Genomic DNA, 25725 nt, shown 5'->3' with positions numbered 1-25725 from the left:
GTTATTACTTGTCAAAGTGCTTAGAGAAAATCGCAGTCTAAAGCTGAATCTGATGGCTGCATTGCACCAAACACTGGTGTGTGGCACCATTTATGCAGTCACATACAGCTTTAGGTTTTAATTTTTAATAAGTATTTTAAAACATATCTTGGCTGAAGATATGAATAGCAAATATTATACTTCCTGATTATACAACAGCAATATAAAATACACCAGTGGATCATCACAACATTTCATTTAATGAATCACTGAAGTATGATGAGAAAGCTAGCTAGGGGTAAACAGGTAATTTTTCAGGTTTGCAGAGTGTATCTTTGCCAGCTTTTTGCTACAGCAATCCAAAACTATTGCCACTGACCTGCTCTCCCCAGATAGCAGTGTCTTCGTTTGCTTCAAATGTGTATCCAGTTATCCATTAGAATGTGCAATGTCTACACCGAGTACTCCCTACTAGCAAAGCATTGCATGCTCCAATAACCCTCTGAATAAATAAATTTCTCTTGACCGCTCAGACCATCACGATTTTAAAGTGATAAACCCCATGTTGTTGACTCATCCAGGGGAAATGGTCATATTCACTATCAAAACGCTTTGTGCTTTTAAAACCTCTAATAACTTTCGTCCTAACCTTCTCTGTTCTAGTGGAAACAGTCCTGGCTTCTCAGTTCTTTCAATTATAATTTCCCATCACGTGTAATCCGAGTGAATCCACACTATATTGTTTTTACAGCTTTAATGTTCTTTCTATAATATGGTGCACAAACTGTACATTGCTGTAACTATGGCCTCACCACTGCCTTGTTTAAATTCATAGGCTGGATTTTATCGGTGGCAAGGGAGGCCAGGTGAAACCTAGCAGACTGGTGGCCAGGCAAGGGGGAGGGGTGTTGCCTCCTTTTCGGGCCGTGCACCAATCGGAGGCCCCCACAAGAAAATTCTCAGCTCTCACCTTAATATACCTAGCCCCCAACCCCGCACTGGGGCCTGCCAGCCTGGCCACAGTGAGATCCCAGACTTAACTAAGTTTCTTCCATCGCTGCATATCTTTCTTGGGCTTCCAGCCCTCTAGCCTGCAGCTCTCAGCCGTGGGACTTCGATTCAGATGGGGCCAAGTCAGCAGGCAGGGTCGTCTGCTCCTAGTGTAAAATTCAGCCCATAATTTAAGTGCTATATATACCCCTATTTATAAAAAAAACAAAGTGCTGTTGAAATTTTTTTTTAATAAAATGATCACACAGAGTCCCCAATCTCTGTAATCCTTCTCCAGCCCTACAAACAATCCCACCCAAACTCTTTCATTCCTGTGGCTCAGGTTTTGTACATCCTCCCCATTCTTTGCCCGACTTTCAGCCACCTGGACCCCATTCTCTGGAATTACCTCTTTAAACCCTTCAGCCTCTCTACCACCTTCAGGACCCTTAAAAATCACCTCTTTGACAAGGCGTTGACCATCCTGATAATATCTCCTGTGAAATGCTGTGGGAGTGTTTTCTACATTGAAATGCTACTTAAATGCAATTCACATAATCTACCTAAAATCAAGATTATGACATTGTCTATTTGGCAACAGTAAATAATCAGTGACTTTATAAAGTTCAGTTAGTTCCTTAGTCATTTTACAACAAAGGAAAATTGTCAAAGATTTAGCAATTCTATTCTGTAGGATTGAGCTCGTGTCAAACTTTACTTTCACAATTGGTGAGGCCACGGGACTGGGAAAAATGCACATGTGTAGCTGTAAATTCTTCTCTTTCATCACGCTCACAATCATCCCCTTGTAAGACACCCCCACCACCACGTGTAGGAACTGAAGCTTAGTGGTCATTATACTTGCAGCCAGCAAGCCCAGAGGTCATGTGTTCAAATCCCACAAGTGGAAAGTTGAAATCAATAAATTTAGTCATTTACAGTCTGCCAACAGATATAAGCAGCATGAAAATGGTTATAACGTCTTTCAGAGAAGGGAACCTGCTATCCCCAAGTGTGACTCCCATATTATGTATGGGATGGCTTTAATTGTCTGTAATAGTTGCCATTGTTCAACAATAAGATGCATCAACCATAGCTGCAGACATGATACCAGGTGTAGTTCAAGTGTACTATTGCTTAAGGTGATTTATGAGTAATATATATTTTATAATATTCACAATGTTCGTCCCAATACAAAGAAAATTGTTCTTCTTGCAATTCCCAGAGGCATGAAGCATACAAAATCTTAGGATTTTGCTACCAAAAACTCCCTCTTTCTAACTCAGAGTGTAGCTTGACTTCTCAAAATCAATTGACCGTGCAGAATGATCTCTATGGTCTTTGATGAGACTTTTGCAAAAGACTAAATGATGTGGTTATTAATACTATAAATTTTTAGGGTATTAATTTTAAAAGTTTCCATACCAAATTTTGCTGTTTCTGCTACACAGGGCTTGATAAAATTACACTACTTGTTCTGCTAAAGTCTTAACAAAGATTGCTGCAACTCAAATTGATATTAGCATATAGCATATAGTGTAAACTGTTACTCAGTACATTCGTTGCTGGTTCCTTCCAGAGTCCAAATATCTCGACTGAGCAAATTAATATCAATGTGCATTCCAGTCCAGTAACTGACTGAGGTCCTGCCACAATAACATGTTGTGAAGAAATTTTTTTTTAAAAAAGAGGGCATGTGTTCTTCTTATTATTGGAAATCTATACTGCACTCATTACAGAAGAAAATCTCCTCCTAGAATATCTATTATTTCAGTAAAACACAGTGGCCTAGGTTTTCTCACTGTATTGCTAACAGTAATTAAAAGCTTAGCTGGCATTTCTGATATCATGGATGGTTGATTAAATATTGTTAATGTAGTTCCTTGCACAAATATGTTTTTTTAAACGGTGCAAATCCACCACACAGCTATCTTGACAAGGGAAGTATACCTCTGCTGTCTGAGATATTTGATCGCCATATCAGCAGTGTGTACAATTCCATTCCTCATTCTCTGTATCTAAGCAGTTCCAGCTGATCCATGGTCAGCCTTGGGGTGTTTAGTGCTTAAGAAAGCATGGAACAAGGCCATTCAACATAAAGCCTGTGCTTTGTGTAGAATCAATAGCCATATCTTGGGCTCTACCCAATTCATGTTAACTCATGTGAAAAACTCTTCCAGGCTTTTACTACTTTCCAAATGCAAATCAAACAAAAACTCCAGAATCTCACCTAATTTGAGATAATAAATAACCGGCCATTCATAGCTGGATCCGATATTCATCCAGCTGTTTTTAAAGGTGCTGGCAATGTCAGCATTAACAGCTTTCGCTAAAATCTATTTGACAGGTCCTATGGAGGGGAAACATGTACTTGTTTGTGGAAGATTCAAGGCTTGGATTCCTTCTCCACTTTTAACCAAAGGCAAAACATTGTTTCCTTTCTAAAGCTATTAAGATTTACGACCACAAGTAATTGGTACAATTACACATTGTAAAAGAACATTGATGAGATCAACGTAACAATATAAATTTTGCTCCTGCGGAAGTATATTTAAAGGCAATCAGGTGTGACATTCCCCATCTGAAACAGAAGGTGAATATGGACTATAGGAATCAGACCAACCATTGAGGTGATAAATTAAATCAGAGTGCTTAGCAAAAGCTGCTTAATCAGCAAAATAACTATCCGAATTATTTTTTAATTACTGAATGCGTTTGATAGATTCCTTTCTTGCTTTGATAATAAAATTTAAAGATTGTAAAGAAATTGACTCTTAAAATAGTCGAAAGAAATAATCTGCAATTAAATCCAATTGGTATGAAGTTAAAGTGTTCACTTCCAGACGCTCAGTGTCCTGCACTGTTAGAACTGCAGCTAAAGGAAGGCAATGAAAGGTACAGAGATTCTAATGCCCAAATAAAAATAGATACTATTGTACTAGCTAACAAAATTATTTTACAAGTGCTCACTTGACCAGGAAAATATTTTGAAAAAATATATATCCACCTACATTTTCTGTGTACACGATCACAAGCTGAAAGTTTAGCATTTCTGCAATTCTCAGTTAAAACCCAATAAATACCTCAAACCTGACTATCTTGGAATCTATTCTAAGCATTTTATTTGAACCAGCTATTATTTGTATGTGGGCGTAATCAATGCTGCCATTGTTTAGGAGGGTGCAAAAATACAAGAAAATGAAATCACATAGTAGCAGTGTTGGCCTTCAAGCACACAAATGCTCAGCAAAACAACTTAATTAAAACCCTCACCAGTGTGTGTGGGGGAAAAGATGACTTACTCCACGTAATGCAAGCAGCATTCGTTCAGCTGTGCTCCTTTATCAAGTGTCCAAGATACATACTGGGTGCGTGTTTGGAAGAAGCTGAACCTCTATTGGTTTAAACATCATCCTCGCCATTCCTGCTTTCTGCAACACATTCCGTTGTATTCTGCAGGAAAGCTTCCTTCTCTGGAGTTACTGCTTCACCATTTGACGTACCTACCGTGTCCTTAAAAACCCTTACAGTTCTGTCAGCTGGAAAACTGGAAGAATTAGACTCCGAGCTGTTCCGCATTCCATAAGCAAAGTAAATAATGCATCCTGTCAGAAAAAGGCAACAAAGGATTCTTACTTAAAAATTGATTCACTTTGAAAACTGAAGCAATACATCATAAATGACTTTCCCCATAAGATAAGTTAAAAAAAAGTTGAATAGTCCTTTTATCCAATCAAATTCCTTATTTACTTAAGCACAATTATAATTAGAAGATTAAAGAATGCCATCAAATTTGACAATTTTTGGTAACTGATTCTGACCTAGATCTCTTACTAGATGGAATAGTGCTTCAAGCTGCAGTCTGCAATGAATTACACTCAAACTATTGTTCCTCAAGTCTAATTTGGTATCAATCTGAAATTCATTTTCCCCAATGAAGGATAACTGGTAAATCTTCAATGCTTGCAAGGGCTTGCAGCAGATTCTGAATTTTTCTTGGAATTGCTAAGTACACATTTTTGCCTTGTGCCAATTGGATTCAATTTAATCTGGCAACATTCTGTTGCAGATTTTTTTCAGTTTTACAGCTAGCTTTTAAGGGTGAATTTAGAACACAAATAGAGTAATTATAATAGTCTTAGTGCAAATAATTTATAAATTCTATAGGTGTTTGACAGTTTTAGTTGTACTAAATGTGGGCTTTGCTACCATACAGAATGGTTGAGATGAATAGCAGAGATGCTTTTCAAGGGAAGCTAGACGAGCACATGATGGAGCAATGAATAGGGGCTTCAGCTAATTACAATCTATATTAATGACTTAGATAAAGGGACAGAGTAACGTATCTGAGTTTTCTGACTATACAAAATCAGGTGAAAATTTAAGCTGTGGGGAGGACACAAAAAGGCTGCAGAGAGGTTTGGACAGGTTAAGTGAATGTGCAACAAGGAGGCAGATGGAGTGTAATGTGGAGAAATGTGAGGTTATTCACTTTGGCTGTAAGAATAGAAAAGCAGAATTTTTTTTTTAAAGGCATCTAACTTTTAAATGTTGATGTTCAGAGAGACTTGGGTGTACTTGTGCAAGGAACATGAAAAGCTGTTATGCAGGTACAGCAAGCAATTAGGAAAGCAAATGGCATGTTGGTCTTTATTGCAAGGGGATTGGAGTACAAGAATAAAGAAGTCTTGCTACAATTGTATGGGGCTTTGGTGAGGGCACACCTAGAATACTGTGTGCAATATTTAAGGAAGGGTATTACTTGCATTGGAGGCAGTACAGCATAAGTTCACTAGATTTGTCCCCAAGATGAAAGGCTGAGTAAATTGGGTCTATATTCTCTGGAGTTTAGAAGAATAGGAGGTGATCTCATTGAAACATTCAAGATTATGAAGAAGCTTGACAGGGTAGATACTGAGAGGTTATTTCCCCTGGTTGGGGAGCCTATTAACAGGGGACAGCATTTCAGAATAAAGGGCTGACCATTTAGACTGAAACAGTCATTTGGTAGTACAGAACATGACTATTGCTGAAAAAAGAGACACGGCAAAGCTTTTTGTCTTGCACTCATCAGGACACTTCACAAGAATACCAATATAAGGGGAAAACTACAATTTATACTCATGTGAAGAGAGTGTTGATTGGTTGGCAAGTGGACTCTGATTTGGTAGATGCATTGCTATGGAGAATGCACCAGTGATGGTGACTGACAGTTAACTGCCAACCATTGAAACTTAAACCAGGCAGCTTGACTCTGATTGATCAAGGCATTGTCCTGAAGAATGAGTCAGCAAATGGCTGCCACTTATTTTGTTTAGCTGAAACAGGCACAATGCATGTACATGTTCCGTCAGCAAAGAACATGGCTCGGTGTATTAATATATGTAGCTTCCAGTACACGCAAATACATCATACTGCAAGCCCGACTGACAATCTTAAATTGGTTGTCAGCGTAATTCTTAGCACACTGAGGATTATTTAGCAAATGTTGTTCAATCGCAGAATCACATCTAATGTTGGACACTAGGCAGGATTTTCCGCACCCAACCGCCGCCGGGATTGTCCGGTCCCGCCGCAAGTCAATGGACTTCTGGCTGGGGCGCCGCCTCGCCCGTGGCGGGTCCTGCCCGCGATGGGGTTGGACAATCCCAGCCACTGTGTATTGCATTTAGACTGAGTGAAGAAATTTCTCCTCATTTCAAAGGGTTGTGAACCCTTGGAATTCTCTATCCTAGAGGGTTGTGAATGCGCCATCGTTGAATATATTTACGGCCGAGATAGACAGATTTCTGGTCTTTCAGAGAATCAAGGGGATTATAGGGAGAGGCTGAGAAAGTGGAGTTGAAGCCCAAAATCAACCATGATCATAGTAAATGGCAGAGCAGGCTCAACAGGCCATGTGATCTTCCCCTGCTCCTTTTTCCTATTTCCTAACAAATAGGAGGATATGTTGATCCGGCTAGATGAAATGGGATGGGAAGAGGCTCATATGTCGTAGCACAACCTGCTTCTGTGCTGTAAATTCTATTTAATTGGATGACTATAGTGCTATTATGATTGATGAAACCATCATCTTTGGTGCAATTACACGCAAAAGAAGAAAGTTCTTGGTACTTTATTCATAGAACTATCGAGAATATAGCATCCTACATTGGAGCTGTGATTTCTGCTGTGCTGACCTGGCTAAAGACCGGGGAATAATACTGAAGGCGGGAGGGGGGGGGGGGCACTTAGAAATTAGGATTACATTTAAAAAGCTAAGAATGGATGGATTATGGAACAGCACCAGGAAATAGGGAAGTATCTGAAACGCACTGAGTTGGCTATCAGTTAGCTGCAATGGATGGCTCATAGACTTTGCGTAACCTGTAAAACATGTACGCAAAGACAAGGCCTGGCAGAGGCTTTCTAAGGCAAGCAGGACATTGCAAGGCACCCAAAAAATAGTACAAAATGCAAATGATCTTCTGACACCTGGGAGAAATGCAGCAGAGAGAGAAAAAATATTGTGTACCCATGGGTAGAAACCTCTGAAACAGCTCATGTAGCACATGGAAAAGGTAGTAGCACCAGAATGTAACCTTTCTCAACCCCAGAAACGTAGGCAAGTGCCATAGAACCATAGAACACTATAGCACAGAAAACAGGCCATTCGGCCCTTCTAGTCTATGCCGAAATATTATTCCGCTAGTCCCATTGACCTGCACCTAGTCCATAACCCTCCAGACCTCTCCCATCCATGTATCTAATTTATTCTTAAAACTTAAGAGTGAGCCCGCGTTTACCACGTCAGATGGTAGCTCGTTCCACACTCTCACCCCTCTCTGAGTGAAGAAGTTCCCCCTAATGTTCCCCCTAAACCTTTCCCCTTTCACCCTAAAGCCATGTCCTCTCGTGTTTATTTCTCCTAATCTAAGTGAAAAGAGCCTACTCGCATTTACTCTGTCTATACCCCTCACAATTTTGTAAACTTCTATCAAATCTCCCCTCATTCTTCTACGCTCCAAGGAATAAAGTCCTAACCTGTTTAATCTTTCCCTGTAACTCAACTCCTTAAGACCCGGCAACATCCTAGTAAATCTTCTCTGCACTCTCTCAATCTTACTGATATCCTTCCTGTAGTTAGGCGACCAGAACTGCACACAATACTCCAAAGTTGGCCTCACCAATGTCTTATACAACCTCACCATAACATCCCAACATTCTCCCCCCCCACCTTAAACCAGCTTATATTTCACCCCTTTCCTATTTTTACTTAGTTCTGTTGAAGGGTCATGAAGACTTGAAACGTCAACTGTGCTCTTCTCCGCCGATGCTGCCAGACCTGCTGAGTTTTTCCAGGTATTTCTGTTTCTGTTTTTGTTTTGGATTTCCAGCATCCGCAGTTCTTTGCTTTTATCTCTGTGTTTAATTGACTGCCACTTCTCTTCAAGAAATGCCTACCTTGAAGAAGTTTTGCTCTACTCTCTATCAGGATTTTCAAATCTCTCTTTTGCCTTGTTCACCTTCATTGCTTTCCATTTCTCTCCTGGTGTTTGACAAGGTGTTTACTAAAACCCGCTTTCACAGCCATATTTCCTTTCTCAGTGACTGTCTCCGTCTCCGACTTACCTCACATGGATGTCAACTGAAATTCCAACCCTCATGTTTCGAACCCACCCAGGATTACAGGCATCTCCGGGACATACAACGTTCCTCGGACTGCTGTTCCCGTCGCATTCTGAGATCCACACTCAGTGCCATGCGCCGCCATATGAACACACTCGACCTCTCCCTCCAGCAGCACCGCCGCACCCTTTTCCAAAGCTGCGCGTGCCCCCAGTTTCATTTTATTCTTCGTCTCATCGGACGCCTCAACAAGAAACTTTTTCTCTTTCTCTCAAGTGCTAAGGAACGCAAGCTCCAACAACTCATCGACACCAACACCCATCCAGGACCCTCCACCCCTGCCTATCCCTCTGTCCCATCCCATCTTCCAATCCCAGCCCCGGCTGTGTATTCACCATACCCCCTGACCTTCCCCTCTCCGACGCTGAACGTTCAGTGTCAGCAAAGGACTTAATTTCATACCCTTACGCCCTCATCTCAATGAATTTCGGGCTCAGCAGGATGCTGAACTCTTCTTCCGCCGCCTTCGGCTCCGTGCTCACTTCTTTGGGCAGGAGTCCTCTCCCCGTTCAATGGATCCTTTTACCCACCTCCAATATTCTCCCTCCACCTGGACCCCTCCCTCTGGATTCTTACCTTCTCTTGATTTTTTCATTGAGAAATGTCAGCGTGACATTAGTCATCTCAATTTCTCTGCTCCTCTCACCCACTCTAACCTGTCTCTCTCTGAACTTACTGCATTCCATTCTCTCAGGTCCAACCCTAACATTGTCATCAAACCCGCTGACAAGGGTGGTGCTGTTGTTGTCTGGCACACTGACCTCTACCTCGCGGAGGCTGAGTGTCAACTCGCAGACACTTCCTCCTACCTCTCCCTGGACCATGACCCCACCACTGAACATCAAGCCATTGTTTCCAGGACTGCCACTGACCTCATCTCCTCTGGAGATCTTCCTTCCACAGCTTCCAACCTGATAGTCGCCCAACCTCGGACAGCCCGCTTCTACCTCCTATCCAAAATCCACAAACAGGACTGTCCTGGCAGACCGATCGTATCAGCCTGTTCCTGCCCCACGGAACTCATTTCTCGCTATCTTGACTCCCTTCTCTCTCCCCTTGTCCAGTCCCTTCTCACCTACATCCGTGATTCCTCTGACACCTTACGTCACATCAACAATTTCCAGTTCCCTGGCCCCAACCGCCTCCTCTTCACCAAGGACATCCAATCCCTCTACACCTCCATCCCCCACCGGGATGGTCTGGTGGCTCTCCACTTCTTCCTCGAACAGAGGCCCGAACAATCCCCATCCACCACTACTCTCCTCCGTTTGGCTGAACTTGTTCTCACACTGAACAATTTCTCCTTTAACTCCTCTCACTTCCTCCAAATAAAAGGTGTGGCTATGGGTACCCGCATGGGCCCCAGCTATGCCTGTCTCTTTATGGGGTATGTGGAACATTCCTTGTTCCAGTCCTACTCCGGCCCCCTCCCACAACTCTTTCTCCGGTACATCGATGATTACTTCGGTGCTGCTTCATGCTCTCGTCGGGACCTGGAAAAATTTATTAATTTTGCTTCCAATCTCCACCCCTCCATCATTTTCACACGGTCCATCTCGGACACTTCCCTTCCCTTCCTTGACCTCTCTGTCTCAATTTCTGGTGATAGACTGTCCACCATTATCCATTACAAGCCTACCGACTCCCACAGCTACCTCGACTACAGCTCCTCACACCCCGCTTCCTGTAAGGACTCCATCCCATTCTCTCAGTTCCTTCGTCTCCGTTGCATCTGTTCTGATGATGCCACTTTCAAAAACAGTTCCTCTGACATGTCCTCCTTCTTCCTTAACCGAGGTTTTCCACCCACGGTGGTTGACAGGGCCCTCAACTGCGACTGGCCCATCTCCGGCGCATCCGCCCTCACGCCTTCTCCTCCCTCCCAAAAACATGATAGGGTCCCCCTTGTCCTCACTTATCACCCCACCAGCCTCCGCATTCAAAGGATCATCCTCCGCCATTTCCGCCAACTCCAGCATGATGCCACCACCAAACACATCTTCCCTTTACCCCCCCTGGCGGCATTCCGTGGGGATCGTTCCCTCCGTGACACCCTGGTCCACTCCTCCATCACCCACTACACCTCAACCCCCTCCCACGGCACCTTCCCATGCAACCGCAGAAGATGCAACACCTGCCCCTTCACTTCCTCTCTCCTCACCGTCCAAGGGCCCAAACACTCCTTTCAAGTGAAGCAGCATTTCACTTGCACTTACCTCAACTTAGTCTATTGCATTCGTTGCTCCCAATGCGGTTTCCTCTACATTGGAGAGACCAAACGCAGACTGGGTTTGCAGAACACCTTCGGTCTGTCCGCAAGCATTACCCAGACCTCCCTGTCGCTTGTCATTTCAACACTCCACCCTGCTCTCATGCCCACATGTCTGTTCTTGGCTTGTTGCATTGCTCCAGTGAAGCTCAACGCAAACTGGAGGAACAGCACCTCATCTTCCGACTAGGTACTTTACAGCCTTCCGGACTGAATATTGAGTTCAACAATTTTAGATCTTGAACTCTCTCCTCCATCCCCACCCCCTTTGTTTCTTGCCCCTCCTTTTTGTTCTTTCCAATAATTTATATAGATTTTTCTTTTCCCACCTATTTCCATTATTTTTAAATGTATTTCCACCCATTGTTTATCTCTACCTTTTAGCCCTTTTAGTATTCCCTCACCCCACCCCCACTAGAGCTATCTGTACCTTGCTTGTCCTGCTTTCTACTCTTAATTAGCACATTCCTTTAGATAATATCACCACCTTCAACACCTCTTTGTCCTTTTGTCTGTGACATCTTTTGGTTATCTCCACCTATTACTGGCTGCTTGTCCCAACAAAACCACCCCCGCCCCCTTAAACCAGCTTCTATTTCACCCCTTTCCTATTTTTACTTAGTTCTGTTGAAGGGTCATGAGGACTTGAAATGTCAACTGTGCTCTTCTCCGCCGATGCTGCCAGACCTGCTGAGTTTTTCCAGGTATTTCTGTTTCTGTTTTTGTTTCCAAAAAACATTCAGTGGTCTGGGTTATAAAACCATGTTTTATACTGAAAAAGACACTCTCTTATTGAGTGGGCTTAAGCTACAGGTCAAGTTTAAAAAGACTAACAACAGCAGTTTTTAAGATGGCTGAACATTTACATAACTGCACCCTGCAAGTTCCAAAGCCATCAGAAAGGGACTGGGCTCTCGAAGTAGCTCACCAGGGCCAATCATCTCAAATAAACGTAAAGAGCCCAACCCTGAACCATTCACAGACATAATCTGTTATCCAGGTGGGTGCAGACCAAGCCGTTAAACTGAATCACTTTGGACAATGGACCCCGGCTGAGAAGGGCTAATCACTTTAAACAATGGACCTGGAAAGAGGGTCCCCAGCTTGCTGTGACTGTATTTGGTAACTGGCCAGTTTGTGAATGGGGAGGTCATGTGATGAGCAGCGTTTAAAGAAACTGCTTTTCCAGGGTCACTGGATAACCACAAGCTGAGGTCTTGCAGTCTCTCTCTCGCAGCTCTGCATGTTTGTGCCCTGCTTGTATCTGGCCAGTCAAACACTGCAAGCAGCATCTTCAATCTAAACCAAGCAGCTGCTGACTCCAGAAAAAAGAACAAAAATTGCCCATCAAGTCTTTAAATCATCTCTACACTGAATCGGGGGAGGGGGGGTGGAAATCACCGAACATGGCCTGAAACCATCCAACACATTAACCTACAGTATATGACTGGCTTTCTTTTTAGAGAATCTTAAACAACTTAACCTACCCTCCCACCTTGTAATTTACGTGTGCAAGAGAACGTGCAAGGAAGCGTGCAAATCTCTTGGATGTATCTGAATGAGATTTGGAGTCTTATCAGGCAATAAGGATGATAAATATTATTTCCTTTTTAAAAATTTACTCGAAAAGTGTGTGTGTGTGTGTGTGTTTTAGAGTCACAGCACTTAAACAGTTAAACACTCACTGAATTGGTAAGCAAATTATCTTGACGCCTGATAAAGGCAGATGAGGTAACATACTGACCATTTTCTTTTTTTGGCACTATGGGAACTAACACACTATTCATCCCCTCAAATTAATAGCTTCATAAGTAACTCTTTACTGCACTGTGGTTAAGGGAGTCACTAACATAGCATCTTAATATTTGCTGTCATCCTGTTCAACAATTAATTGCATAAGGAAGATCAAAACCCCTTCTTACAATGTAAAAGCAGATCCATAACATCAGCTGTCTGATACCACCCGGGAAACATTCCTCAAATACTAGCCCTCATTTTAATTTCCTCAACTTTGCTACTCAAGAAACTACTGCAAAACATCTGGAAAAGATTGGGTACTAAAGACAAATCTATGGACATCAGACAAAGGAGAAGGCCACAGAACTGCTAGGGAGGAATTCTGATCTAGCTATGAAAGATGGCAAAATTGGTGGCATGGTGCAGGTACCAAGTTAACGGGTGAATGCCTAGCCAGTTGTCATGGCATCTGCGTGAAGCAGCAGACAGCAAACAGCTTTAGCCCCCTTCACTGTCTCCTTAATCCCAAGGGGTCACGTTCACCTATCCTTAGCTTGTGCTTTCCTTTTCTGCAGATGTATCACAGCAACAAGGGGTAGCATCAGAAGGGAAGAAAGCTCTCTCAGAGGACAATGAGGATTTGGATAATTATGTTGAGGGCAAGGCAACTTAGGACTCCCAAGTTTCTGTTCCAACATCTTCCATGTTAACCCAAGCCACCTGCTTTCTCACTACCACTTCAACTCACGCATACAAAAACAATAGAACAATTAATTGGGTTGAAATATGAGCAGCATCAGTTTGGATCAACGATAGCACCCTCTACTGAGTCAGGTCACAGGTACAAGCCTTGCTCCTGGACTTGATGGTACTACTCAAAGAAGAGCAGAGCTGGAGTCCTAGCCAACATTTATCCCTGAATGAATGCCCCAAAATAGATCAACCAGCTATTTATCTTACTGCCCTTTACAGGACTTTTCTCTGCTTAATTTAGTTGCAAAGTAACAATGACGACACTTCAATCAAATAATTGGCAGTGAAGTGCTCTCAGATAGACTGGGGATCTGAAAGGTAATCCATAAACATAAATAGTTTGTTTCTCACCTATCGCCATCCAGATAGCAAAGCGGATCCAAGTACCTCTATCGAGCTGCATCATTAGGTACATATTCACAAGGATGCTAACGATAGGTAAACAGGGCAAGAGAGGTACCTGAAAATCAGGACAATGAAATATATACATTAATAAGTGTAAAGCTTAAATCAAAATACTCAAGCAAACTTAAACAACAAAGAGAAAAAAAAATCAGGGTGCTTACCTTAAATGACAGTTTTGTTTTACTTTCTGGCTGCCTCCAGATTATAGCGGTGAAAGTTGCACACAAAAGGACCAATAGAATAAGTAAGCATATGCACCATGCTCTCCCCTCCAACAAAGGATCTTTTGCATGGACAGCCAGCAGACAAAAGATTAGGATAAAAAATCCTGCAACAGGAAGCATAGTGTGTTACTACTGCCACAACTGGGTTGCCCAAGTGAAACTTGCTTAAAGCAAAGTTTCTTTGTTGGCTCTGTACATTATTTACATAGGTACGTATAGAGAGGAGTTCATTTCAACATTTTAGCTTGCTGTTGTGTTATCCATGGCACCAATTTTCTTATTAATCCTAATGCTCTATCCATATAGTGTTATAGTGTATGTTAATATCTGTAATTTCCAAGTACCCACCTTGAAAATAAGTTCACTGATTTTGTATTTACTGCTGTCTGGAGAAATGCATTCCATGCACACACTCAACCTTGTTCGTAAACAATCTCCTGCAATCATATTTAGTTTTAATTTTAAGATTATGTCCCCTTGTCCTGGATTCCCCTACGGGGAGGAGTTGGGCCCCATCTTTTAATTCTTTATCATTTTAAACATCTTGATCAAGTCATTTCTGGCAAATATAAACCCAGCCTTCCCCATTCTCTGATCACAACTAAGTATTTCCATCTCAAATGGTACCAGGCGAATTATTGCTCTACTTCCTACAAAGCCAATAATCCTTCCCAAGGTGGGGTCAGGAAACCAAACACAGTATTTCAAATGAGGTATGACCAGTTTCTTCACAGCTGAACTTGTACTTCCTTGCTTTTATATTCTGTACCTCATGTCACAAAGCCCAGCAACTTATTAACTAGTTTGATCACTTTTTTGTATCTGTAAACTAACCTTTAATGATTTATATACTCAAAACCTAACCCCCCTTAACCAACCCATTTAAGTGCACTGCACCAGCTTTTCCAATTTATTCACATAACTCAAAGTCCCTCAATCCTGGAACCATTCTTGTAAATCTTTTCTGCACCCTCTAATCCCTTTCTAAAGTATAGTATCCAAATTGGACTCAATACTCCAGTTAAGGCTGAACCAGTATTTTAAGAAGATTCACCAAAGCTTCTTTGCTTTTGTACTCTACGCCTCTATATATAAAGCCTCGGATCCCAAATGCCTTATTAACCACTTTCTCAACCTGCCCTGCCATCTTCAATGATTTGTGCACATTTACCCCCTGATGACTCTGTTCCTGCTCCTTTATGTATCCTTTATTTTTATATTGCCTCTCCTCATTCTTCCTACCAAAATGTAACACTTCACGTTTCTCTGCATTAAATTTCTTCTGTCATGTGTCCACACATTCCATCAGCCTATGTCCTCTTGCAGTTAATCCTCCACACAGTTCACAATATTTTCAAATTTTGCATCATCCGCAAATTTTGAAATTGTGCCCTGTACACCCAAGTCTAGCTCATTAATATAGATCAAGAAACGCAGCTGTTTCAATACTGATACCTGGGGAACATTCCTCCAGTCCGAAAAACTATTCTTCGTTTCCTGTCACTCAGCCAACTTCATATCCAGTGTCATCGTTCCTTTTATTCCAAGGACTCTAGCTTTGCTGACAAGCTTGTTATGCGGCACTTTATCAAACTATCAACTTTAGGAAGGCCATGTATACCACATCAACCACATTACCCCCACCAACCCTGTCATCACAAAAACTCAATCAAGTCAGTTAAACACAATTTACTTGTAACAAATTCGTGATGTCTTTCCCTAATTGATCACAAAAGACAACGAAAGCAGTCATTCTGCATCAGCAACAACTCAAATAGCAATGCAATAATTTTTGTTGGAGGGATTTGGTTGGAGGAATGCTGGCCAGGCTACCAGAAGAGATCGCTGTTCTTCACTAAACAGTCCAAGTGACTGTTCATTTTGTCCTGGATTCTCACTGAACAACGACGAGGTAACCTTTCGCCTGTTAGTCAGGATGTTCTGGTATCTGATGCATCTACATTATCTGACACACAATCTGGGATGCAGGGTGGGCCACTTGGGTGCAATCTATAATGCCCTGCACTTAAGTAGAATGGGTACTTTGGAAAAGTATTATGCTCTCTACGTTTCTGGTGGTGTTCCATGATGGAAGAGCTTACCCTAACAAACAAATGCATCTGGCACTTGCTGGAAGAATTGGTGCATGGCAGACTGACAAGTTTGGTAAATAGCATTCAGTGGCATAGAAGTTGATGGCTGCCAGCATCTTCAGAGTTACCAGCAGTACCATCCCTATCACAGATATTGTTTGGAGGACTGGCATAACTCTGTGACTGCCTGCCTGTGAAGTAAATGGAGCAAGGACAAATCTCTTCCAACAAACCCACATAGCAATGCACTGTGTCGACAGATAGAGTTATTTGGAGAAGGGAAAATAAAGGTAGCCTGCTTGGAATAATCCAGTCTGTCCACAATTGCCCTTCAGTTACAATTTTTTTAACATCAAAAACAGCTCTGCTGCTAATTGCATCAAGGAAATAAATCAACTTTGATTAAAAGGCACTAAGTATGGTAACCATGGTAACTTACCAATAAAACACACACATGTATTAACTATAAATCCCGATTGTTTGGAAGGGAGACTATTTTCAGGGAATAACAGGGCGTTCAATGAAAATTCTTCTTCACACTCTGGTAAAACTTCTGCTTGGGAGTCACTAGTGCTGACTGATTCAGTCATATCTACATCATCAGATGTGTTTGCCATTTGATATGTTGCATTAGAAAACAGGTCAGGTTGGTATCTGCAAAGAGGAATGAGTCGTATTATTCATTCAAGATGTCTTACATAGGAACATAGGAGCAGGAGTAGGCCATTCAGTCTGTCAAGCAGGCTCCGCCTGAACAATGCACGTACAACTGGTTTCATTTTTAAAATCAATTATTGAACTGAAATTGAAAATCTGTTCAAATGGTTCCTTCAGCAACTTACTAGTTAAAGCACTGGCCTGTGGCACTGAGTCATTAAGATCAGGAAGGTGCCAACTTTGGCTCCTGGCCCATGCTGAGTCAGTTATCTCAGCCAGGGTAGTAGTGAGAGCAGTTCAATGATCTCAATGTCCCCATACTAAGGCGAGTTTAAAAAAAAAAGGCAGGCTTCCTGCTCCTAATTGTTATCTGGTGATGCCAGCAGAAAAGTGCACAATCCCGGACATCAGGTGAAATCAGAATCAAGCTGAGCTGCAACACTGTCATGTCCTGCCAACCTCAACAACGGAATGTCTTGCTAGAGCTCACTGTCTGCTGTTGCACATGAAGAACAAGGCAGAGTATCAGTGGGTTTTACCAGTCATGGCTCCAGGCACCAATGTGAGCCTCAGCCTCAGAACAGCCGAGAGGGGGTAAAAAATTGAAGGGGCGGTGGGGGAAATGAAAGCTAATGTAAAGGACATCAAATTATTGGTCTCTGCAGAAACATTCACATAATTACCTGAGCACCAAAACACAAGCAGCCACCAGTGAGTAGGCAAGAAGGGTTCCAATTGACATTAGATCCACAAGGTCCTTGAGGTCAAACAAGAAGGCCATGATAGCTGCAGTAACAGAGCAATGTAATTCTAAGTTTCTGCGTAAAGATCAACAGTTTAAAAAAATATAAAACACTGAGGAAAATTAGTGCAGCATTTCAAAACAACACAGCTTTCCCACTGGGGAGTTGACTTGTGGTCAGCTAATTTCACCGAGTTTAAAGTAGAATAATATCAGCAGTGCAACTAACAAGCTGACTTTACCGTTGGCACATAGCTACATCCAGCTCTTTAGGCAGCTCTTGCTGGGAAATAAGGATTCGGGTAATCAACAGGTTACATTATACACCAGAAAAATAAAAAATGTCTGGATTGCCATAATGAATCAAATTTACAGGGTATAGGTTCAAACATGCAAGTAATAAATTTGCTTTAACAACAGAAAGCAAATCAGGTTTGCCCATATCTCCAGTAAAAAGCTCTTCTGCTATCCAGCATTAGGTCATCTGTGCTAAACAATTCTTCCTTCTTTTTAATTATGTTGCAACAATCACCATAGCAGGAATTCAATGGCACTAAACTTAGCAACAAGAAACACTTGTATTTATATAGCACCTTATGCCACACAAAAGCTTCACACAATTAATTACTTTTTGGAATGCAGTGTCACATAGACAACGAAAGCAGTCATTCTGTATCAGCAACAACTCAAATAGCAATGCAATAATTTTTGTTGGAGGGATTTGGTTGGAGGAATACTGGCCAGGCTACCAGAAGAGATCGCTGTTCTTTACTAAACAGTGACCTTGGATAATTAACTGAAGAGACAGTTGCAACCTTGGTTTAACATCTCATCTGAAGAATGTAGTCCAATTTTTCAAAAATACAAGATAATATTGATTTTAAAACAAAAACAACAACTAGTACTACATTGTTTATTCATTCATGGGATGTGGATGTCGCTGGCTAGGCCAGCATTTGCCCTTGAGAAGGTGGTAGTGAGCTGCCTTCTTGAACCGCCGCAGTCCATGTGGTGTAGGTACACCCACAGTGTTGTTAGGAAGGGAGTTCCAGGATTTTGATCCAATGACAGTGAAGGAACAGCGATATATTTCCAAGTCAGGACGGTGAGTGGCTTGGAGGAGAACTTCCAGGTGGTGGTGTTCCTATGTGTCTGCTGCCCTTGTTCTTCCGGATGGTAGCAGTCATGGGTTTGGAAGGTGCTATATAAGGAGCCTCGGAGAGTTCCTATAGTGCATCTTGTAGATGGTACATACTGCTGACACTGTGCGTCAGTGATGGAGTGAGTGAATGTTTGTGGATGTGGTGCCAATCGAGCGGACTGATTTGTCCTGGATGGTGTCAAGCTTCTTGAGTGTTGTGGGAGCTGCACTCATCCAGGCAAGTGGGGAGCATTCCATCACACTCCTGACTTGTGGATGGTGGACAGGCTTTGGGGAGTTAGGTGGTGAGCTACTCACTGCAGGATTCCTAGGCTCTGAGCTGCTCTTGTAGCCACAGTATTTATATGGCTAGTCCAGTTCAGTTTCTGGTCAAAGGTAACCTCCAGGACATTGATAGTGGTGGATTCAGCGTTGGTAATGCCGTTGAACGTCAAGGAGCAATGGTTAAATTCTCTCTTGTTGGAGATGGTCATTGCCTGGCACTTGTGTGGCACAAATGTTATTTGCCACTTGTTGGCCCAAGCCTGAATATTGTCCAGGTCTTGCTGCATTTGAACATGGACTGTTTCAGTATCTGAAGAGTCATGAATGGTGCTGAACATTTTGCAATCATCAGCGAACATCCCCACTTCTGACCTTATGATGGAAGGAAGGTCACTGATGAAGCAGCTGAAGATGGTTGGGCCTACCCTGAGGAACTCCTGCAGTGATGTCCTGGAACTGAGATGATAGACCTCCAACAACCACAACCATCTTCTTTTCTGCTAGGTGTGACTCCAAACAGTTGAGAGTTTCCTCGATTCCCCATTGACTTCAGTTTTGCTAGGGCTCCTTGATGCTACACTCGGTCAAATGCTGCCTTGATGTTAAGGACACTCTCTCTCACCTCACCTCTGGAGTTCAACTCTTTAGTCTAAGTTTGAACCAAGGCTGTAACGAGGTCAGGAATTGGGAGGCCCTGGTGAAACCCGAACTGAGCATCAGTGAGCAGGTTATTGCTAACCAAGTGCCATTTGATAGCACTGACCCCTTCCATCATTTTACTGGTGATAGAGAGTAGACTGTTGGGGTGGAAATTTGCCGGGTTGCATTCGTCCTGCTTTTTGTGTACAGGACATAGCAGGGCAACTTCCACATTTCTGGGTGGATGCCAATGTTGTAACTGTACTGGAACAGCTTGGCTAAGGACGCAGCAAGTTCTGGAGCACAAGTCTTCAGTACTATTACCGGAATATTGTCAGGGCCCATTGCCTTTACACTATCCAGTGCCTTAAGCCGGTTCTTGATATCACGTGGAGTGAATCAAATTGGCTGAAGACCGGCATCTGTGATGCTGGGGACCACTGGAGGAGGCCGAGATGGATCATCCACTCAGCCCTTCTGGCTGCAGATTCTTGCAAATGCTTCAGCCTCATCTTTTGCAGTTATGTGCTGGGCTCCCCCATCATTGAGGATGGGGATATTTGCAGAGCCACCTTTTCCAGCGAGTTGTTTAATTGTCCACCACCATTCTCAACAAGATGTGGCAGGGCTGCAGAGCTTAGGTCTGATCTGTTGGTTGCGGGATCACTTAGCTCTATCGCTTGCTGTTTATGCTGTTTTGCACGCAAGTAGTCCTAAGTTGTAGCTTCACCAGGTTGATACCTCATTTTTAGGTATGCCTGGTATTGCTCCTGGCATTCATTCCTGCACTCTCCAATGAACCAGAGTTGATTCCCTGGCTTGGTGGCAATGGTACAGTGGGGGATATGACAGGCCATGAGGTTACAGACTGTGTTCAAGTTCAATTCTGCTGCTGATGGACCACAACACCTCATGGATGCCCAGACTTGAGTAGCTAGATCTGTTCGAAATCTATCCCACTTTGCACGGTAATAGTGCCACACAACATGGAGGGTATCCTCAATGTGAAAGTGGGACTTCGTCTCCACAAGGACTGTGCGGTGGTTACTCCTATCACTGTTGTCATGGGCAGATGCATCTGCAGCAGACAGACTGGTGAGGATGAGGTCAAGTATGTTTTTCTCTCTTTTTGGTTCCCTTGCCATCTGCAGCAGACCCAGTCTGGCAGCTATGTCCTTCAGGACTCAGCCAGCTCAGTCTGTGATGGTGCTACTGAGCCACACGTTTGGCGATGGACATTGAAGTCCCCCATGCAGAGTACATTCTGTGCCCTTGCCACCCTCAGACCTTCCTCCAAGTGTGTTCAACATGGAGGCGTACTGACTGATGAGCTGAGGGGGCATAGTACGTGGTAATCAGCAAGGTTTCCTTGCCCATGCTTGAACTGATGCATGAGACTTCATGGGGTCCAGAGACTACGTTGAGGACTCCCAGAGCAACTCCCTCCTGAATGTATACCACTGTGCCCCCACCTCTGCTTGGTTAGTCCTGCCAGTAGTACAGGACATACCCAGGGATGGTGATGGTGATGTCTGGGACATTATCTGTTAAGGTATGGTTCCTTGAGCATGACTATGTCAGACTGCTGCTTGGCTAGTCTGTGAGACAACTCTCCCAATTTTGGCACAAATGTTATTAAAGAGGACTTTGCAGTGTTGACGGGACTGAGTTTGCCATTGTTGTTTCCAATGCCTAAGTTGATGCCGAATGGTCCATCTGGTTTCATTCCTTATCGACTTTGTAGCGGTTTGGTACAACTGAGTGATTTGCTAGGCCATTTAAGAGTCAGCCACACTGCTGTGGGTCTGGAGTCACATGTAGGCCAGACCAGGTAAGGATAGCAGATTTCCTTCCCTAAAGGGGATTAGTGAACCAGATAGATTTTTACAACAATCGGCAATGGTTTCCTAGTCGTCATCAGACTTTTAATTCCAGATTTTTATTGAATTCAAATCCCACCATCTTGTTTCATTCTGCATGGTGGGGAGGCGTTATGAAGATACCTTTCTATCAAATATTGATTTTTAATCCATGGGCTTTTAAAAGACATACTTGGCTGACACAGAGGCTGGGATTTTCCAATGCCGTCACAAAATTTCCAAAGTCAATGGACTTTTGTCTGGTCCAAGTTTTCAGGCCCACCCACAATGATTCCCATCATGGGCAGGACCGGAAAATCCAGCCACAGACTTTAACACACAGCAAGGTGGCTGACACTAATTTACATTATCACTTATTCCACATTCCAACCCCTTGGAGAGGAGACAGCAAACATGCAAAAACCATCACAGACAACAGCACCTCCCGGGGTTTGTGAATGACCTGCCTTCATGCCCTATCAACAAGACCTATGGAAGCCACCTACAGTATTCAATAGCTGAAGATGACGAGAAAGGCCTTGATTTTTAAGATACCTCTCCAAAAGAGCTGATCAAGTTAATATTTGAATTACTGGCAGTTGGAGAGAGATTACATGACCAGCCCAAGTCCATTGTGTAGTTTAAGCACATGGGTTTCCGGTCAGAATGGGACCAGCAGTTGAGCAAAGTGGAGCTCCTGCTTCTCTCTTGCCACACAACTAACAAATTTGGACCGTCTTCATTCTGCAGTAGGCAGAGTTTTAAAGAAAAAACTCAACTCCGCAGCTGTCTCTCCAGGAGAACAACAAACTCTAGCTCTACAGCAGTAGCATCAGTAGCATCTGATTCAGCCTGAAGCCATTAGAGACTCCAAGCTATAAACTGTGAACATTTTTTCATGAACTCTAATTTGGCCAATCTATCCTCCCCCACTCTGTAATCTGTATGTGTGTGTGTGAACTTTGAACTTGTGCGCGTGGAAATCGCAGCATATTTCATTATTTTACCTAGATCGGTTTAAATATAACAAAACCAACCTCCTCCTTTGTTAAAATCAAGAAAACCTGTCTTTTTAATGATCACAGTGTCTAAACAGTTACGTGCTCATTGAATTAGCAAGCGTAACCCTTTTTAAACAAAACACCTATTGTGGTCAAACAAGGAGAAGGGAAAGAGGGGAGCCATTGGACCCCTCCTCAGCAGGTTGTAACAGGAAGGAGAACGCTCATTATTAATATGTACTAAAGATCGCTACCTCTTTAGAATTAAATCCATTTTATGAAGGCTCAGATGCACAGCTAGTTCAGGACCTGCCTCCCAAATAAATGGTAAAAATCAATCCCAGTTTCTTTAGCCTATCATAGTTTTGGAGCAAATTTCGGTTGGTCAGACTGATTTTCCCAACCAGCTACTGGTAGTGAGGTGACTAGCTCAGGAAGTCTAAGTGTTCCTATTGATAACCAGTAAGGTGTTAACTATAAATAGTGGGATGTTTTTCCTTCCCTGCTAAAGCAAGCTGCCTGGCAGTGAGCAGTTCATGTGGGAAGATGAGACTAGGAAAATGTAAATATTAATAGATGGAGCAAACATACGTCATTCTAGACAGGTTTTATTTATAAAGTTTATTTAGTTGGAACTCACACAGGTTAGATATGCAGTCAGAGTGCAAGGTTATTGACTCAAGGTGGTAGGTAAGCACACTGCAGCCCATGACTTACAGCTTATATGAACAGCTTACCAGAAAGAACCCCAGCTGCAATAGTTGAAACTACTGGGGCTTTTCTCTCACTCACTCCGGACAGAAATCTGAATAGTAGACCATCCCGTGCCATTGCAAACAAGATTCTTGGCAATGGAAACATTGAACCCAATAGGCTGCAAGGGAGAAATCAATTGTATAACTCAAGAGGCTGTGATTAGATAGGGAAAGTAAATATATTGATACCAAAAAGTAAGTATCAGGCCTCAAGCATAACCGAACCCTGATTGGATCAGAGGGACCTTGGTGTGCATGTCCACCGGTTCCTTAAGTTAGCAGGACAGGTAGATAAGGTGGTTAAGAAGGCATATGGGATACTTGCCTTCATTAGCCGAAGCATAGAATATAAGAGCAGGGAGGTTATGCTGGAACTGTATAAAATGCTGGTTAGGCCACAGCTAGAGTATTGCGTGCAGTTCTGGAATCCGCATTATAGGAAGGATGTGATTGCACTAGAGAGAGTGCAGAGGAGATTTACCAGGATGTTGCCTGGGCTGGAGAGTTTTAGTTATGAGGAGAGATTATATAGACTGGGGTTATTTCCTTGGAGCAGAGGAGATTGAGGGGGGGCATGATTGAGGTGTATAAAATTATGAGGGGCATAGGTAGGGTAGATAGGAAGGAGCTTTTCCCCTTGTTGGAGGGATCAATAACCAGGGGGGGTAGATTTAAGGTAAGGGGCAAGAGGTTCAGAGGGGATGTGAGGAAGAATTTTTTCACCCAGAAAAAATTTCACTCACTGCCTGAAAGGGTGGTAGAGGCAGAAACCCCCATAACATTTAAGAAGTATTTGGATGTGCACTTGTGATGCCATGGCATACAAGGCTATGGACCTATTGCTGGAAAATGGGATTAGAATGTTAGGTACTTGTTTGACTGGCACAGGCTCGATGGACCGAAGGGCCTTTTTCTGTGCTGTAGACCCCTATGACTCTATGAATCGTTCTCCCTCCCTTTTCATTAATTCCAGGCTTTTTTGAATTTATATTTTAGCTATTTCAAAAGGTAATCCAAATTAGAAAGTGTCCTTTTGACTGGCACAATGCATTGGGCAAGTGTTAAAATGTGAGATCATACATATAATTAGCCAGTCTACAATGTTGCTGAGCCCAGATGTGTTGCTGTGGAAAGATGCCAAGGCATCAGGCATTTCTTCAGACTGGGCACAGGGAAGGTTTGAAAGGCAAGTGGTCAATGGTAGCTTCACGCAACCCTAAATAACTGGTTCCAAAGCAGTGTTGGTGGAGGTCAGAGGTCATTGGAAGACAACCTCCTCACTCTAGGCAAGCAATGGCTCAAGCTGACAAAAGGGGATAAACTGGCAGGCGACAAGCCTTAAAAAAACAAGCTGGCACTTTGCATTATTAAAAATATTTTAAAAGTTATCAGAAGCAGTTTTAGCATGTGGTGGTATTGAGAAACTGCGTTTTCACTGCCCAAAAGGCTGAAGGAAAGAAAGAAAATAATTACTGCAAAAAAAGTTCATTGGGGAGAAGAGCTCCAAGATCTTAGTTTAAATTAGAGGCCACAACACTACACATTTGGCAGAATATATTTACCTTCCCTTTCTGTAAGTGACTGTCCCTTACCTGCTACAACCCCGGAGACTACTGTAGCAATAAGGGGTGTTTTAGTCTTTTCGTTGATTCTGGCCAACACTCTGAACAGCAGTCCATCCTCTGCCATTGCATAAATTACTCTTGGCATTGGAAATATGGAACCAAGAAGACTAATGTAGAAAAAACAGTCCATCCTCTGTTAGTATTATACAATCAAACGCACAAACAGTTAATTATAAAAACAAATCTATGAAACAGCCAGCTTCTTTATTAAAGGCAATAAGAAATGTTACAATGTGTTTTTTTTAAATTTCAGTATTGTCAAACATGCTGAAAAATACCATCTTGCTGGTCAAAACCACAGAGTGGTGTGGCCATTTTTGAGGAACATGTGGTGATGCAAAACTGTTAGACTTAAACCAGCACTATCCTTTCAAGTAGAGTGCGATGTTCAAAGGATGGAAACAACATACCCCCTAATTCTGTGCGCATGCATGGTAACTTAAAGGGACCAAGTTGTGCGGGAGAATTTTCGGGCTGCTGCACAGCTGTGTAACTTGGAAGGAAACATTGGCTGGAAATGTAGGAGATTCCTTCCCTTTCCTAAAAATCAGCAACGATTCACAAGCCAAGCACATGTGATATGAAACTGGAATTAAGCCATTTGATGATCTCCAATTCAGTATATCGAATCAAAGGAAGGTTTCCCTATTTAATATTGTCAATGGGCACCATCGCACTTGTGTGTGTGTGGGGGGGCGGGGGCGGTATCTTGGTGCCCACTGGCCCCGATGCGGCCTTGCAGATTCAGCCTGGGGTGGGGGAACTAAAGTGCACCCCTTTTGAAGAGGGTAGCAAGTAACGACTTAAAAAAAAAAAATCTTGTCCTGCTCTTGGGTTTGGTGGGGGTGGGGGTTTGAATTTTACTGTTTTCAGGTATGATTGCACATCATGTCCCAAGAAGTC

General features: G+C 42.8%; 1 protein-coding gene across 1 annotated transcript in view; it reads right to left on the bottom strand.

The window, feature by feature from the left end:
* Positions 1-1111: 1111 nt before the first annotated feature.
* LOC144682736 (high affinity cationic amino acid transporter 1-like) overlaps positions 1112-25725 on the bottom strand; it is a 63840-nt gene continuing 39226 nt past the window's right edge. The window contains exons 7-12 of the mRNA XM_078545374.1: positions 24790-24929; positions 17459-17561; positions 16558-16772; positions 13963-14129; positions 13748-13856; positions 1112-4574 (exon numbers count right to left, since the gene is read on the bottom strand). Of these exons, the coding sequence (XP_078401500.1) occupies positions 4372-4574; positions 13748-13856; positions 13963-14129; positions 16558-16772; positions 17459-17561; positions 24790-24929 (937 nt within the window). The 3' untranslated portion in view covers positions 1112-4371. The remainder of the gene's footprint in view (positions 4575-13747; positions 13857-13962; positions 14130-16557; positions 16773-17458; positions 17562-24789; positions 24930-25725) is intronic.

Source organism: Cetorhinus maximus, chromosome 7 (genome assembly GCF_964194155.1).
Source record: "Cetorhinus maximus chromosome 7, sCetMax3.hap1.1, whole genome shotgun sequence".
Taxonomy (NCBI): domain Eukaryota; kingdom Metazoa; phylum Chordata; class Chondrichthyes; order Lamniformes; family Cetorhinidae; genus Cetorhinus; species Cetorhinus maximus.
This window is presented reverse-complemented; position numbering and strand designations above follow the sequence as displayed.